Source organism: Saccostrea echinata, unplaced genomic scaffold (assembly GCF_033153115.1).
Source record: "Saccostrea echinata isolate AGI-Se365-2 ecotype Australia unplaced genomic scaffold, CSIRO_AGI_Sech_v1 ptg000033l, whole genome shotgun sequence".
Lineage (NCBI taxonomy): Eukaryota > Metazoa > Mollusca > Bivalvia > Ostreida > Ostreidae > Saccostrea > Saccostrea echinata.
In genome coordinates this window covers 36,906,327-36,922,921 of record NW_026889782.1, presented here as the reverse complement: position 1 = coordinate 36,922,921, position 16,595 = coordinate 36,906,327, and the positions used below count along the sequence as shown (strand labels likewise).

Here is a 16,595-nt window from a genome sequence, read left to right as displayed (position 1 = left end):
ATTTGTAGGTGGAGCCTGTGTCTCATTTTTGTTGTGATTTTTTTTCTCAAAAGATTTATCATTTTTTAAGTGTCAAATTTCAGATTCGTGAAGCTCGCAATCAAAAGAGAAATCTTTGGACATGTCTGAAGCTCAAACTACCACATCAAACACGTTCCATCTATACATGTGGATACGCTTCAACGGATTAAATAAAATTTCTAATTTTTATTTTAAAAAGTACTTTAAAAAATATAGAACAGAAAATTTATTCAGCCAGTTGGAACCTATGGTGGATTATGATAGTGTATTAAGTCCAAAATCATATGAGAAAAACTAAGTTCAACAATACACGAGGGAGTGCAAAACATATGACATGTATATTAATAAAGTTTAATGTTCTCTTGGCTTAAACAACAGAATCTTCATTTGACATTACCCATGGTAATCCATGTAGAGAGTTCAATGTTGTTAAGTAGTACTAAAAAATCTTTTTCTAAAGCTACCACATATGATCCTTTTTATTAATTATGTGGTGGATAGGGATGTCACAAAACATCAATTACTGATGCAGAGAGGGGGGGGGGGGGGGTTCGGTACATCGCTAAATATTCTATTTGATACTTCCCAGAAATGTACCCTATTATTCACAAGTTTTCGTTTTAAAATTCTAATAGTTTTCGCATTAACAATTTAATATCTGGAAAAAAACTTTTATTGAGTTAAATTCGTTTTTCCAAATATTAAAAAGAAAAGATTTTTATGTTGCTTTTATGTTAGTTTTGTGAAAGCACTAAAGACTATTCGAATCAGATTGGTTTTTGAAAAATGCAGAAACATTAAATTTACTCTACATTTTTTCCATTAAAATTAAGAAAATAATTCGTAGAAATTTTGCGATGCTGATACTTTAGCCCTCACGATACACAGCCCTAGAGTTGGTCAGATGATCAGTTTCCAAGTGTCCTGATAACCCAGGAGTTAGATCATCTTTCTGTAGTTTGGGTCCCAAGTTCGACTTCCGATGTAGTCCCTGACAATTGTCCTTATTTGTATTTGATGTCATGACCATGCATTGGAAGTAAAAGATGAGAATTAAATGACATGATGTTTATGGATTGGGGTTTTTAAATTAAGTCGTGAAAGATAAAGAAATGATGCTCATGCAAGTTCATGTAATAATTGTTGGACAGACACATAGATGAAAGAGTTAACTTTTAAGAGTTCTTGGGCCTTGGTAGGTTGAATCCTTGACTGGTCCAGTGCATGCTCTTTCTCCATTATGCTATTTGATTTTGAGTGCTCTGGCTAGGCATGATGAAATATCTTAGTAAAAGTTTTCCAGACTTATAAAACCAAAAACCCTTGGATTTCTTTATTTGAAATGAAAAATATTTGAGGAAAGAGAACTTATAGTTTTTTTTTAAAAAGGACTGAGGTCTTTGTTATGATTTTCTCACACTAATTACAACTTGATTTTAAAATGATTTATCATTAAACAATAAAATGTAGAAAGTTCACTTGATGGCTCCGCCCTCACCAACGGTCGCACCGTCTAACATATTACACCACTTCACATTCACTTCGATTTTTCGACTTTTTTATTATAATCCTATGAAGCAGAATTTATTCAAAAAAACTTATACATGAGAAGAAGAAGAAACTTGCTGTGGCCCTTAACTCGACATTTACATATATCGACGACGTAATATCAATTAACAATAATTAATTCCATTCGTATGTCGACTCAATATATCCCAGTGAATTCGAAATAAAAGATACCACAAAGTCTGACACATTGAATACAAAAATAAGTCTAATAGCGGGGCGCAATTAGTACCCACGGAAATTCCGACAGATTGTCGCAAGACCTGATCTCCAAAGCTACATACTATAGTAAATCAAAAAGTCAAGCATCTTTTCAATATCAACTTCAGAGTGCTTGCGTGTACAATCAGAATGTCTTTTAGCAAAATAATTTTGCAAATGATCAGTGACAAGGTAAGTAAATTTACGAGTTCCATTTTTATTGACAAAGTAGGTTCCTATCATGTCAAAGAGCTTGGATTTTATTTTATCGTGTTGAATTGGTTGCATAAAGTGCTGAAAAGTCGTGCGTTTTGATGATATTGATTTTAGTAAAATTTTTGATTTTAAATTTTCTAAAAGTCACTTGGAGTTTTTAAGTAAACAAGATGACTTCAGCTTTTTCGTCAACTTTTCTTATTTATTTAGTAATATCCCGGTTTTACCTAGCTGCATACGGTATTTCAATCTCCCAACTTATTCGATACTCAAGAGCATGCTCCGAGTACGATCAATTCTAAAACGTGGCAGGCTACGGAATGTTCCGTCTGCCTGATCAATACATAGGGCTCACGGCGGGTGTGACTATTTAACAGGGAATGCTAACTCCTCCAAAGCACCTGATCCCATCTCTGAAATTTCCAGTGCTCCATGTTTTATGCCCTCTTCACAGATTTGTATTGTTTGGATATCTTTTGGAGATCGATCACTGTTCGTTATCTTCACCTTTTTCATTTAGCTGATGATTTCTACAGAACTCCTTTGCATTAATAGGTAGATGATTGAGCAACTGTTCATTTCCTTTTTAACGAGGCAAATTTTGTCAGTACATCTAATTGGAATCGTCTCTCGTGTTGTAGTTTTACAGTAGGTTTGAATTGGACAATCGAATTTTAAAATTCGCATCAATTCAATAATCAGAAATGCTTTTTTTCCTCTACAACTTTAATTGGTCCTTTCCATTGCATCAAGAGTTTATCACCAGCCGTGAATAATCTGTTCTTTGTCTTTCTGTCCTAGTTGCTCTTGTATCTTGATTTCTGAAGTTATTTTTTCAAAAGTTCACATGCGCTTGATGTCAATCCTTCGGATTCAAGCAGCACTATACATTCATTGACTGGGTTCGAGGGCAAGATGCGTTTTGTCGGACACGGCCTCGGGCAAACAGTTTGGTTCGAGGGGTCGGCAGAGAACACAGTCAATAAATGTTTTGTTATACCTTTTATGTACTTTTTTATTTATTTTTTTTTTGACATACATGTATGTCGAACCAAGGAATGCAAATGAGATTTAGCTGACCCCGCCCATTATATGACGTAAGCTGCCCAACATCTCATCGACAGGTCCAATATCTCACTCCGCGGTCAAACATCGATTTTTTTATGCCCGCTCCGTAAAACATTGGAAATGTTAGACTTATATTAGTATTGATTTATATAGGAACACATTTTTAAAGGTATAACAATGGTAAGTGCTTTTTGACAGTTGCACGTTTTGGTCCATAGCTCTTTTAATAAAGTCGCTGGATCCGAATCTGTTCTATACCAAACAAAATCCTTGTTGTGAAAATGTAACATGATTTTTTTTTGTCGAATAGTCTCATTTTACATGACGAGCTTAATCTCATTTAACACTAAGTTTAACCATCTGTGTCCTTTTCCTCTGAAGCATAAGTATTCCTAAAAGGAAAGTCAGGAAATTCAAAACATTTGTTTATAATTAATGTCATTTTGAAAAATTTAACATTTACGCCTTAAGTTTGACGCAGCGCCAGGCACGAGAATTGAATCAGTGATCTCCCAATCACGAAGTTACCTACCCCGACCGGTCTTTGATACTCTGAAGCTCTATTACGGAGCATTACTCTAGAACTTTTACATGTATTTAGAATTTGAGCTTTAATATCTCTAAAATTCTAAATCAATTACGGCGATTTTTGAAATAATACTTGAATATGCAAATAATCATATAAAATATGTGATCAAAATTAATAGAAATTATAAAATCAAGAAAATCAAGAAAATTTCATTTGGAAAATACAACAATTTGAATTTCATAGTGAAAATACCCTGATTTTAAACTATGGAGAGATATTTTAGTTGCTATAGCTAAAACTTTGATACTTTGATTTACTATATCTACTATAATAGATACTTTGATTAACTATCGTAAACTTTCTTTGAATGTATTACTCTAAAGTTTATTAGCGTATTTTTGTAATGGTTACTTTTTAGTATGAAGGCACTTATCTCTAAGAACCACGGGTATAGTCATAAAATTCAAAGAAAGAACAAAAATATGAAAATGAAATTTCCAACAACTATACACATAAGTTTTAAGGCTACTGGCCAGAGATTGACACTTGAGCCAAAATGATTTTATAGCTCAAAATATACGAAGAGCTTACATAATCAAAGACATATCTCGTATTTCAAGTTAAAATGTACTTCCTTAAGTCTAGGCAAGCCTGAGTAATTAAATCTCAAACGAAAGTTTCATAAACAAGTAGGGCACTTGAATGTGAGTTGTAAAAAATCTATTAAATATATTTTTTTTTTCTTCCAAATTCTCTTTGCAGAATTTATTTTACTTACATTTTGGCCAGTCCACCGAGTGACCACTGAGTGCTGTATATCATACTAGACAGCTGGTGTGTTTATCAACAGGCAGTATCAGTAGGTAGGGGGCATCGCGTACCAGATACCGCCATTTTACTGCCATAAGACCTGACCCTTGTGGATGAGAATCATCACTTGATAGATATCGCCAGCCCTCTACCATGTCCCTCAGGAGTCTTCCATTGGTAACTCTAGTGGTTACTTTATTCCTTATACAGGCCACGGAAGGTAAGACAAGGGTTGTTCTATTATCCCTGGGTTGCTGATCTATTTGACACTTTGTTAAGGAGGCTGGGGGGTCAACAAATTAACCATCAGATAAAACTTAATTTTTTAGATATGATATTATAAGCTGTCAACTATCATTTGGCAAACAAAAATTTCATACATTTTAGTTTTAAAATTTGATCATTTTTGTATATTTTTATATGGAGCTCTTCTTCTAAAGGAGATCAATATAGTCTGAAAATGGCCACAATCAACCAGCGAAGATGCAACTATTTTAATGATAAATTGCTTTTTTAACTCAAACTTTCGAATTCAGTACAGTAAGAAAGAATTATATAGCATAAAGAAAAAGCATTAAAATCCTTTGTCCTGCGTTTTAGTTTTTGGTGAGTAGGGGTAGGGAGTGGGGGGAGGGAAGATTGGGCTGCGGAGACACTTTTGGGGAGGTTATGACAATATTAGAAATTTAATTACGTCCAATGGTATATCTTACAATCTATTAAATTTTCTTGTCCATTATCGTCATTTTCAACAAGGTGTTAAGACGATTTGAGTAAATTTTAGCATTTTAATCATAAATAACGTCCATGGGCCATAAAGCTCACCAGTATTATTTTCCTTCCTGTGTTTTTAGCTATTTGTGTGTATGTTTTTGTTGATGATATCGCAGTTCCTGAAATTTTAAACTGATGACCAGGGATATTGTACGAGAAGAGGGCGACATTTTGTGTATCAAAAACAAACATTATGTATATTTTTAGTTGTTTCTTCAAAAATGTCAAATAAAATCCTATGGATCGGTTAGAATGTGACTTTTTTGTACCATTTGTTTTTCAACCTTTCAATTAATTTCAACAAATTTCTTATCAGAAAAGATTAAAAAGGGGCACCTGATTCCTCTGATTCCCTTTGAGGTCCGTGTACGTCCTTCCGATTTGTATAGTTTCAAGGGAGCTTGGAGCTTCTATTCGTTGTCATCATTACCAATCAAAGAAAAAAACATTACAATAGAGATTATTTGACACAGATTGCTAGTTATACGCTGTCAAATAACTTACATTGCTCTCCGTTTCTACTGAGTGGTGTTTTTTGAAAATCAAATGAATGAAGATAATTTTAGGAACAATCTTTTATTAAACAAAAGCCCAAAAGTATAATGAAATATTAGCAAATAATACCTATCACCTGGGTCGTATTTTGGCTGACATGTTTCATACTAATTGTAAGGCCTTTGTTTTTATACCTAACTTTATTAAGGAATGGTTGGTCTACATGATCAATATTAGGGCTCACGACCGTTATAACCAGTCAACAGGGGATGTTTACTCCTTCTAGGCAGTCTGTACCGTTCTTGGCTTACAAAGTCATTTTCCGTATTGCAAGTTATATCCCAACTAGGTTTTCTTGACATCGGGTTGTACCTTTGTCTGTTTCGTAAACTTCATGTTGTATTTTAAAGCGCACGTAGTTAATTTTTTTAACTAAAGGTCATATTTAGTATACATAGCTTGTGTCAATGAATTATTTTGATATAGATATAAATCACTCTAGTTAAGTAAGTATACATGTCTTTTCTTTTTTTATTTTAAATTTAAATGGTCTGCACTTTTTATTTCTGAATGTATCCTAAGTTTGCTTAATCTAATTTCTTTTCTTAACTTACATAATCTGTTTTTTTTTTACTCGATGCTATATCGTTTTTTGATAAGTCTGTTTTTCTGAATGAGCTTTATATGTTTTTTTATAATTACTTACGATTATATAAGTGTGTGTGTGTGTTTTCTTACGCTTTGTTGTAGAGATGACAAAATTTATAACATAGATACTGATCTTTCATTTCAAATTTCAATTTAACTTTCTTAAGGTTTCATTTGTATATCCTATTTATTTTGTCTCTTTTCTCGATTCCGCATTATATATATGACTCCCTTTATCTCATCTATACGTTTCATATCAAACAAATTACATTCAAAGTTTACCTTGTTTGTTTCTTTGACCCCAGAATAGTTTTCAAGTTAATGTTGCCTATTTACTGGATTCCATGTTAAATCGTAAGTAGGCACCCTTTTTTCTGGACTCAAGCTTTTACTTCATTTAGACGTTGTTATTGTTTATATTATAGATTTCTTTGATTCATCAGTGTTAACGTTAACTGTTTTATACTCTGGAGTATGCTCTGAGTACAATCAATTTTAAGACAGAGACACGCTACTGAAAGATAAGTTGATGTTACAGGGATGTCAACAACTACGTTTTAGGTCAACATTACGTTAATTCCATGGTCGTTATAATGACATTGTAAGCAAATATAACCTATTAATGGGTCGTACTTACATATTTCATATCAATTGTTAGACCTTCGTTTTTAAACTGAATTTGACTACTTTGAATGTTTCGTCTACCTGATCAATAAAAAAGACTTACGTGGACGTTACAGGTCAACAGGGGATGCTTACTCCTCCTTGGCACCTAATCTAGTGCTTGAATTTCCAGGGGTCCATATTTTATGCCCTATTTACAGATTTGTATTGTTAATAGATTTTATTTCAGATCGATCTCTGTTCGTTATCTTTACCTTTTGCTTATTAAAGGTTCCTTTGATTGCAGGTTTTACTTTGTCTAGACAAGGCGGATGTGCTCCTGTCAGTGTGAACTGCCCTAACGTCAAATACGACTTCTCCTCGGGATGTTTTGTTTGTACCGGTAAGAACAAGTTCTGATGATTGTTAAATACGACTTCTCCTCGGGATGCTTTGTTTGTACCGGTAAGACTGATTGCTTGTATGCTGTTTTACCTGCCATTATCATTTTTTTTCGCTCGTGTAGAAATGTAAAAAAAATAGTTTTGCAAAACTGTCATTATTTTAAACCTCTGTAAAATGAAAATATTCCTAAAAAGAAAACGGAGTACGTTAGAGAAGCTTTTTACTTCCCATCTTTATACTACCTCTTTTATTATAAAATTTTAAAGATTATTCAAACAGTAAATACAAATTATTTAAAAAGAAAGAAAGAAAAGAGACATTGTTATAACAATGTTTATATCGTGTTGGCATTATGGACACTACCCTGACAAAAACTGAATTTCGAAGGTTTATATCTTATAATCAATTCTTCTCATGGAATTCTATCATGAGCTTGAATTTATATATTGAACTATTTTACGGTTATTAATGCATTACATTTCACTATAAACAAAGTTTATTTATTTATTTATTTTACAATAAACATTCTAATCCTAAAGGTGGCGAAACCAATCAACAACAGCCTTCTGCAGCACCTGTCCCGCAGTATCTCAACCCAGTTAAGGAAAGTAAGATCTCACAATAACTCATGTAAAAAATAAATAAAGCATCTCACATAATAATGTATCTACAAAAGTAAAATAACACAGCTCCTCACATAAAATTGTATCTAACTCCGTAAAGTAGGACAATATCTCAGGTAAATCTACACAAGTAAAGTGAATCTCACATTAATATGTATCTCACATAGTAAGTTCTTACAAGATCTCAAGTAAAAGTAAAGTGGCACCGTATCTCACAAAATTATGTAATAAATTTACTAAAATAAGACATCTGAGATAATAATTCATATAACCCAGTAAATCGAGATCTACACAACCTCTCGCAAAAATCAAATAAAATGGAGGGAAAATTTAAAACATCATGTCATTGTGTTACATTATATTTTTTAAATGTATATGCAATTCTAGGGGATATAGACAACAGAATAGGATAATTCATCTTTAAAAAATGTATGCATGCAAGGGCAATACATGGCAATTTACTTGAGTGTTAAAATAACAAATCATGAAATCAAGTCCCCTACATATTTATCATCATTGAATTGCCTTACTCACAATTTGTTGTAGTTTGTTAATTTCTTAAATCATTATGTTATTTTTTTTTAATTTGCATGTCTTTTATAAGAATATTTTTTAACATTATGATAGTCTTGAAAAAAAATAGTTACAATTTATTTTTTAAAAAAAATACCCAGATTGCAAGGACAAAGGCCTTATGCTTCAACTCATGCTGAAGATTGATAACGATGGATGTTCTAACTGTGGATGTCCTAACTGTGGACACAGAGAACCAATGCCTATCAACAACGGATGGAATCCCATGGCTCATACAAATACATCCCCATCTTCTACAACGACCACTCCCCCAGCAACGACAAAGACGAACCCTCCTGAAACTACGACAGAGAATATTCCATGCCCCTGCAAAGACCCAGCTCATCATACAACAAGTTCTCATTCTACCACCAGTACAACTGCTTCGACTCCAGAAACCACTCCTATACCAACTACTACCACCTCTCAAACAACAACTACAGAGAAAACTACTTCAAAGACGCATCCTACTACAACATTGTCTTCCTCTACAATAACTACTCCTACTTCAACGATTTCAACGATTACTACTACAACGTCCAAAGCAACTTCAATGAAGCTAACTTCTACTTCGAAAAAGCCAACTTCTACTGTAAAAACTGTACCAACTAAAAGACTACATCGATCTTCAACGACGACAACCACCTCAACAAAGCCTACAACCTCTACAACCACTTCAACAAAGCCTATAACCTCTACAACCACCTCAACAAAGCCTACAACCTCTACAAAAACTCTACCTACTCACACTGCAGCAACTTCTCCAATTAAAAAGAGTACAACATCTAAAATACCTGTTTCATCCACCGCAGCTTCTACCTCAACTAAAAACTCAGCAACCTCGGCTTCTTCACAAGAGAGCAGCTCCTCTCATAACCACTCGAACAACAGCAATTCCAAACATGACAACGTCTCAAACAACAATTTAAATCAGAGTAACAACTTTACCAATAGCTCTTCTCATAGCAACACCTTCTCAAGCAGCAGTTCTTCTAGCAGTAGCTCTTCTAGCAGCAGTTCCTCTTCTAGCAGTAGCTTCTCTAGCAGCAGTTTTTCAAGCAACAGCGGCACCCAAAATAAGAACCAAACGCACGGCGGCCACCATCACAATAACCACCATCACAATAGCAAGCATCCAAACAATGGCACAAATTCTCACAGCAACACTTTCTCTAACAGTAGCTCATCCCAAAGCAGCTCGTCCAGCAGCAGCAGCAGCTTCTCGCAAAATAGCAACAATTCTAACAGCAGCCATCCTCTCAGCAACCACAATTCTCAAAACAACACTTCACACAGCAATCATCCTAACAACTTCTCTAACAGCAGTTCTTCCCAAAGCAACCATTACTCCCAAACAAACAGTTATTCATCAAATAACGGTTTTTCCCAGAATAACTTCTCAAACAGTAGCTCATCCCACAACAACCACGCCCAAAATAGCAGTTCCAACACAAACAATAGCAACTCGAATAACAGCTCCTCTAAAAATAACAACTTCTCCGGACACAATAATTCTTCAAATGGCACGAACACTTCCAACAAAAACTCATCAAGCACCATGAACACTTCTAAAAACTCCTCGAACAACACTAACACCTCCAGCAATAACTCCTCAAATAATATGAACACTTCCAAAAATAATTCTTCAAACAACATGAATAGCTCCAAGAACAACAACAACGCCAACACCATAAACAATTCTAACAATAACTCTTCTAACACCATGAGCACCTCAAGCAAAACCTCCTCAAGTAACATTAACAATTCCAAAAATAACTCAAGTAATACCAACACTTCCAGCAAGAATTCTTCAAATAACATGAACAATTCCAAGAATAATTCATCAAATAATATGAATACTACAAAGAATAACTCTTCTAACACCACAAGCACTTCCAGCAACAGTAACCAATCCAGCAGTTCTAACAACTCCAACATTAGTCAATCCCAAAAGAACAACTCTTCTAACAACAGTTTCCTAAAAACAACTACCCTTAAAACAACGACTACTACGTCGACAACGACTACTCCAACTACAACGACAACTCCCACAACAACAACTCCAACTACAACGACTACTCCTTCAACAACAACTCCAACTCCAACGACTACACCAACGACAACGACTACTCCCACGACAACAACTACTCCCACAACAACAACTACTCCCACAACAACAACTCCAACTACAACGACTACTCCCTCAACAACAACTACACCGACTACAACGACTACTCCCTCAACAACAACAACTCCCTCAACAACAACTACACCGACTACAACGACTACTCCCACGACAACAACAACTCCAACAACAACCACTACTCCCTCTACAACTACAACACCAACGACTACACTTAAGATAACTATGCCACCAGCATTAACAACTACACAGAAAATAACTGTACCACCCTCCCTGAAAACAACAACACTCGAGTCAACAACAACAACAATGCCAACAACCACAGGTAGGTCTAGACAGATAAAATTCTATATGATAAAAACCAAACAGTAAAAAGAACAATCGCAACAGTAAGATTATACTAGGTAGCAATATTAGGAAAGTAAGCGCTTTGAACATCGAAATCCATGTACAAAAAAACAAAACCCACGAAAATCTTCCATACCAAAATATATGTAATTTGTCTAGTGAAAACACACACACAAAATACAGCACAAAATCACTAAGGAACAAAACACGACGTATACAGTATCAACGCAAAAAGAAAAAAAAACACTGTCCCAAATCACTGGCTAAGAATAAACAACATGTATAATCCTAAACAAAACTAATACATCACCAAATCACTTGGAAACAGTACACAACTGTTTACAACAAAAATTAATGCAGCACCAAATCAAAGAGGAATAAAACACAACGTATACAGTATCAACGCAACAAAAATAATTGTCACAAAATCACAACTATTTTCACAACTGCAACATCATACAGCAACATTACAAAGCAACACATTGATCAATCACAATCACAAAACACAGCACAACACTTAAGGTAAACGGTAGAATCAATAAAAAACTGCTGGTAAATAATTGCTGTATTACAACACGTCACTACAAGTTACTAACTACAGCAGCAAAACACAACAAACTGTAACACTAGAGATATATAATAACTGTAAAATACAACAAACTGTAACAATAGAGATAAATAATAACTGTAAAATACAACAAACTGTAACAATAGAGATAAATAATAACTATAAACTACAACAAACTGTAACAATAGAGATATATAATAACTGTAAAACATAACAAACTGTAACAATAGAGATATATAATCACTATGAAATACAACAAACTGTAACAATAGAGATATATAATAACTATAAAATACAACAAACTGTAACAATAGAGATATATAATAACTGTAAAATACAACAAACTGTAACAATAGAGATATATAATAACTGTAAAATACAACAAACTGTAACAATAGAGATATATAATAACTGTAAAACATAACAAACTGTAACAATAGAGATATATAATCACTATAAAATACAACAAACTGTAACAATAGAGATATATAATAACTGTAAAATACAACAAACTGTAACAATAGAGATATATAATAACTGTAAAACATAACAAACTGTAACAATAGAGATATATAATAACTATTAAATACAACACATATTGTAAATAATCACACCAACCAAACATGTCATCATATGTTTACGTAATATTTCTTTCATGGAATTACCTCTCAGAAAGATTTCATCAGGATCATCTCACTGTATACTGTATTGCTATTATTTTTCTTTCTAGGTTGCCCGCCTTTCCCAAGCAACTGTCCGGTAGCGTGTGGAAGCTTTGACATGATGACTTTTTGTCCTATCTGTGACTACAGCCTGTGTGGTAGTAAGTAAATTTTAAAGTCCTTACATTTTGTCTTATCTGGGCTCACACTGATAGACATACAGAGGGAGAAACTTTTAATCCCTTCCGGTTTGGCCGTTAGATGGCAAACAATCAGTGCAGTGTAATTCTTTGATTCAGTAACGCTTCTTCCTACTTTAAAAGTTGAAGACAGTATCGGTTGTCCTAAACTCTTGGTTGTTTGTTTTCAGTGACACCGCCTCCTTCCGGTTGAGCAGCCATGTCCCGTGCTACATCCAACCATAAGGATTACAATGATACACTTATGGCTGTGACCAGTTTGATTGTACTAAGAAATAAATATTTGAAGAAAGATTCTGTTGAAATTTTTTAGGTACAAAAACATATATCCTAATACAAATGAATACGTAAGGATTGAATATAATTTGAAAAAAAAAACATTCTGAGCGTATAACTTAAGAACCAAGAGTCCGTTTCAGGTATATGTAGTTAAAGTTAAGCTCTCTAGTTCAAGAGGTCATAATTTCATCGAAAATCAAAGAAACGGAATGCTATGCAAAATCAATCCGAAACCTTTCAAATTAATCCAGTTCAATACCTGCATTGATATTGAATTATATTCCGGAAAATTAAGTGGTACAGACTGACTGACAGGGGTACAAACAGAAAGACGAAGAAAGAGGAATCTAAAGTGACCTACTGTTTAATCGGCGTGGGAGTTATAAAAGCTATCAATTTACGTATACAACCTTCCAACACGATACCAACACCGCAAAACAATACAGTTACAATAATTTCTTTATCAACGGTACTACCACCACAAGCCTACACAGGTACCATCAGCTCCTTGTTCACGGTACTAACACCACAAATTTATACATGTGTCATCAGCTCCTTATCCAGGGTAATACCATCGCAAACCTACACAGGTACCAACACTTCCTTATCGTTTGTACCACCACCGCAAACTTTACATGTACAATCATCTCCTTTTCCACGGTACTACCACCGAAAACCTACACATGTACAAACAGCTTTTAATTGCTTCATACTATCAGCCAAATTCTACAACGTGTAATTTTCTAATGGTCACTTCAGAACCCCCCCCCCCCCCCGCCAAAAAAAAGAAAATAGGATCGTCCCGTCACTAGTTATAAGACTCAGAACAATAAGCCAGAAAGTCGGTTAAACAATTGATTATTTAAGAGCTTATAGTATAAAATCGTCTTTTGCAATGTGTAGTGCTAATACATATTCGTAATCAGTTCGTTATCTCCATATTTAACTATGATTTATGATCAAGAAAATATTTTCTCGGATTATAGTTAGACTAATCCACTGCTATACACTGACGTCATACATTGCATCTATTTTCATATTTTACCGGTTATTTTTTTCTTTATGCCTGCTTAGTTTCAGTTCCATTAGGTTTTGATTTAAAGAGACACACATTTGGTATCTGATAGGATTAGAAATATAGCATAGTCAGTCGCATGTGTACTATCTTTAAAATTGACCCTGTTTTACTATGGATCCTAAGATAAGAAATCGTTGAAAATGTTTATGTTTCGAATTACTTCCATTATAGCATTGATTGTTTCCTATACAGTCGGGATAAGGGCGTCAATTTATTCATCTGAGGAGGAAAGTAATCGAGGAGAACGGATTTTGTTAAATGACCCGTCACTGTTTGACCAGCGACTTCAACAGATAGACAACAAAATCCAAAGTATGACGTCAGAAATTCAGAGCATGACGTCAGAACTCCATCAGACCACGCAAAACATTCAAGATGTAACTATCAAACTTCAACAAGCAGAGGCGTCCATTAGTAAACTGATGCATTCCAGTGCAGGTGAGTACATTTATAGACTATTGATATTTAGGCAAAGAATTTTGACGCATAACATTTTGCTTTGTAAAGATTCTAAGACTACTGATACAGAAACGTTGTATTTAATGCATCTTATTTAAAAGATGTTACGACTTCTGATACATAGGCAAACAAATGAACATATAAAGAAAACGGAAGACTTTGAACATGTGTATTTATTAAGATCATTTTACAGCGTTATTAGACAGATCATATGTAAAAATAAACACATTCAAGTTATAACGTCGATGTTTCCAATATAAATGTATAAAATATCTCAAGATTTTGTATTAAGAACTTGATTGATAAAGGTGCACTTTTGTTGCAGGAAACAATTTTAAATAAATTACATTCATAGTCAATTTTGTTATTAATTATTTTATCTATGTTATTGATTGGATAAGATTGAAATTGTAAATCTTGGGAGAATTGATGAAAGTTTTGTCCCTTAACTATGAGTATTCAAAATATTTATAGTCCTCTACCGACCAACAGGTTAAAAATGTCCCTTTTAAAAACTTTTCAGCATTCCGGAAAATAGATTTGGAAAATTCAACATTGATGATGAAATTTTCTTGAAAAAAAAATTAATTCAAACAAATCAAACTTTTTTATCCTAAAGTGGGAGAGGGCAAACTATCATTAATTTGAAAATGACTTTTATGTCCCTCACTTGATTCGATACGCAAGAGCATGCTCTACGTACGAACAATTTCTAAAACGAGGCAAGCTATTGACAAACAAGTTGATGAAACAAGGACATCAACAGCCTCGTTTGAAGTCATCATTTCGCAAGTTTTAAGGTGGATACAATGACCTTGTCAGAACATACAAGTTATCATTGATTCAAATGCCGACTGACGTTTTTCAAACAAATCATCAGGCCATTATTTATACACTAAGTTGTCTACGGATTTTTCCGATTTGTTTTCCGATCATGACCAAAAATGCAGGGCGGGTGTGACCGGTAGGCAGGGGATGCTCCCTCCTCCATTGCACTTGATCCCACCTCTAAATTTTGAGGTCTATGTTTGCTCTGCTTTAAATTTATATTGTTTCGTTGGACTTTCGAGATTGAATACTGTTCATTATCTTCATATTTCATTTCATGAATTATTTTTTACTTTCAAATTATTGGAGAAACACTCGACATATTGCCTTGTAATCATTAACTTTATGTGGATACATGGTTACAGTAACGTTTTTATCTCTCAACATTTACATGATAAAAGTAATTTTAAGAGAGGTTAAGGTGACTCCAGTGATCGTTGTAGCTTTTGAGGATTTTTTGAACTGCCACCACAATGACTTGTGTAGATGTGGTGATTTTTATTACATCTGTCAAATATGATATTTGATAGGAAATAGCTTGTACTTGTCTCTTTTCAGGAAAATCTACTTATGTGAGGTGGGGAAAACATGGATGTGGTGACAATGCAACCTTAATATATACTGGTGAGACCAAAGCTCAAAGCTCTAAGTGAGAGAAAAAAAATGGCTTTTTAATAAGAATTAGTTAAAAGTGAGTAGTATAATAATTTCAAAAACAACTTGATAAAATCTTAAAGAGGAAATTATTACATCAGGGTGTGTTTTTTTTCTTGCGCAGGTCAGATAGGTGGTTCCGCCTATTCCCAAACTGGGGGCGCTGCAAACCCACTATGTATGTTGCACGATGATCTCTGGGGATCTAAAAAACCAGAAAACTACATGGCTGAAATTCGAGGTGCAGAGTACCAGGATGTCTTTTGGGGAAAACAGAAGTTTAGACAAGGACGTGCCATGCGCCGTGTGCTCGCCTATAGATGGCGCTAGTTTGTTAATGATCCCCGGAAGAAATAGATGCCTGCCTGGTTGGACAGAACAGTATCATGGGTATTTATCAGCAAACGCAAATACGCATCCGCATACTACAGCCTATATATGTGTCGACGAAAATGTAGAGTTTATGGATGGAGGTGCAGAAAATGACGAACACAGTTTCCTGATGTATGGTGTGCGCGCGCATTGCGGAAGTCTGAAATGTCCACCGTATGAAAACGGGAAACCCATAACCTGTGTTGTTTGTTCAAAGTAAATCTATTTAATAAAACAATTATGTAACATTGTGAGCGTCAGTTCCTAATAAAAATAACAATTAAAAAAAAATAATGATAACTTTGAAGTCGAAATTCTGTAACGATTTAAACTCAACACGTAATACAACTCTTCACATAATTTACTATGTTATTGATTGCTGAGTATTAACTTATTTGCAGTTGGATGCTTCCCTATGGAACGCCATAGCTGCCTTATGTGGTTTTTCATGAGAAGATGGTGCTTTATTATG

The 16,595-nt window shown here is 34.3% G+C and overlaps 1 protein-coding gene across 1 annotated transcript; it reads left to right on the top strand.

The window, feature by feature from the left end:
- Positions 1 to 4,564: 4,564 nt before the first annotated feature.
- LOC133198510 (mucin-2-like) lies at positions 4,565 to 16,081 on the top strand. Its single transcript, XM_061334593.1, has 8 exons — positions 4,565 to 4,631; positions 7,239 to 7,334; positions 7,876 to 7,944; positions 8,634 to 11,000; positions 12,322 to 12,414; positions 14,003 to 14,248; positions 15,656 to 15,721; positions 15,876 to 16,081. Exons 1-8 carry the CDS (start codon positions 4,565 to 4,567, stop codon positions 16,079 to 16,081), a joined length of 3,210 nt encoding a protein of 1,069 aa, XP_061190577.1.
- The last annotated feature ends 514 nt before the right edge of the window (positions 16,082 to 16,595 follow it).

Bases quoted from the DNA above. Each gene is read 5' to 3' on its own strand.
- LOC133198510 (XM_061334593.1), top strand. From the start codon at position 4,565: ATGTCCCTCAGGAGTCTTCCATTGGTAACTCTAGTGGTTACTTTATTC. The intron at 7,335-7,875 runs GTAAGAACAAGT...CTAATCCTAAAG, and splicing joins GGGATGTTTTGTTTGTACCG to GTGGCGAAACCAATCAACAA. The intron at 12,415-14,002 runs GTAAGTAAATTT...TTTCCTATACAG, and splicing joins TGACTACAGCCTGTGTGGTA to TCGGGATAAGGGCGTCAATT.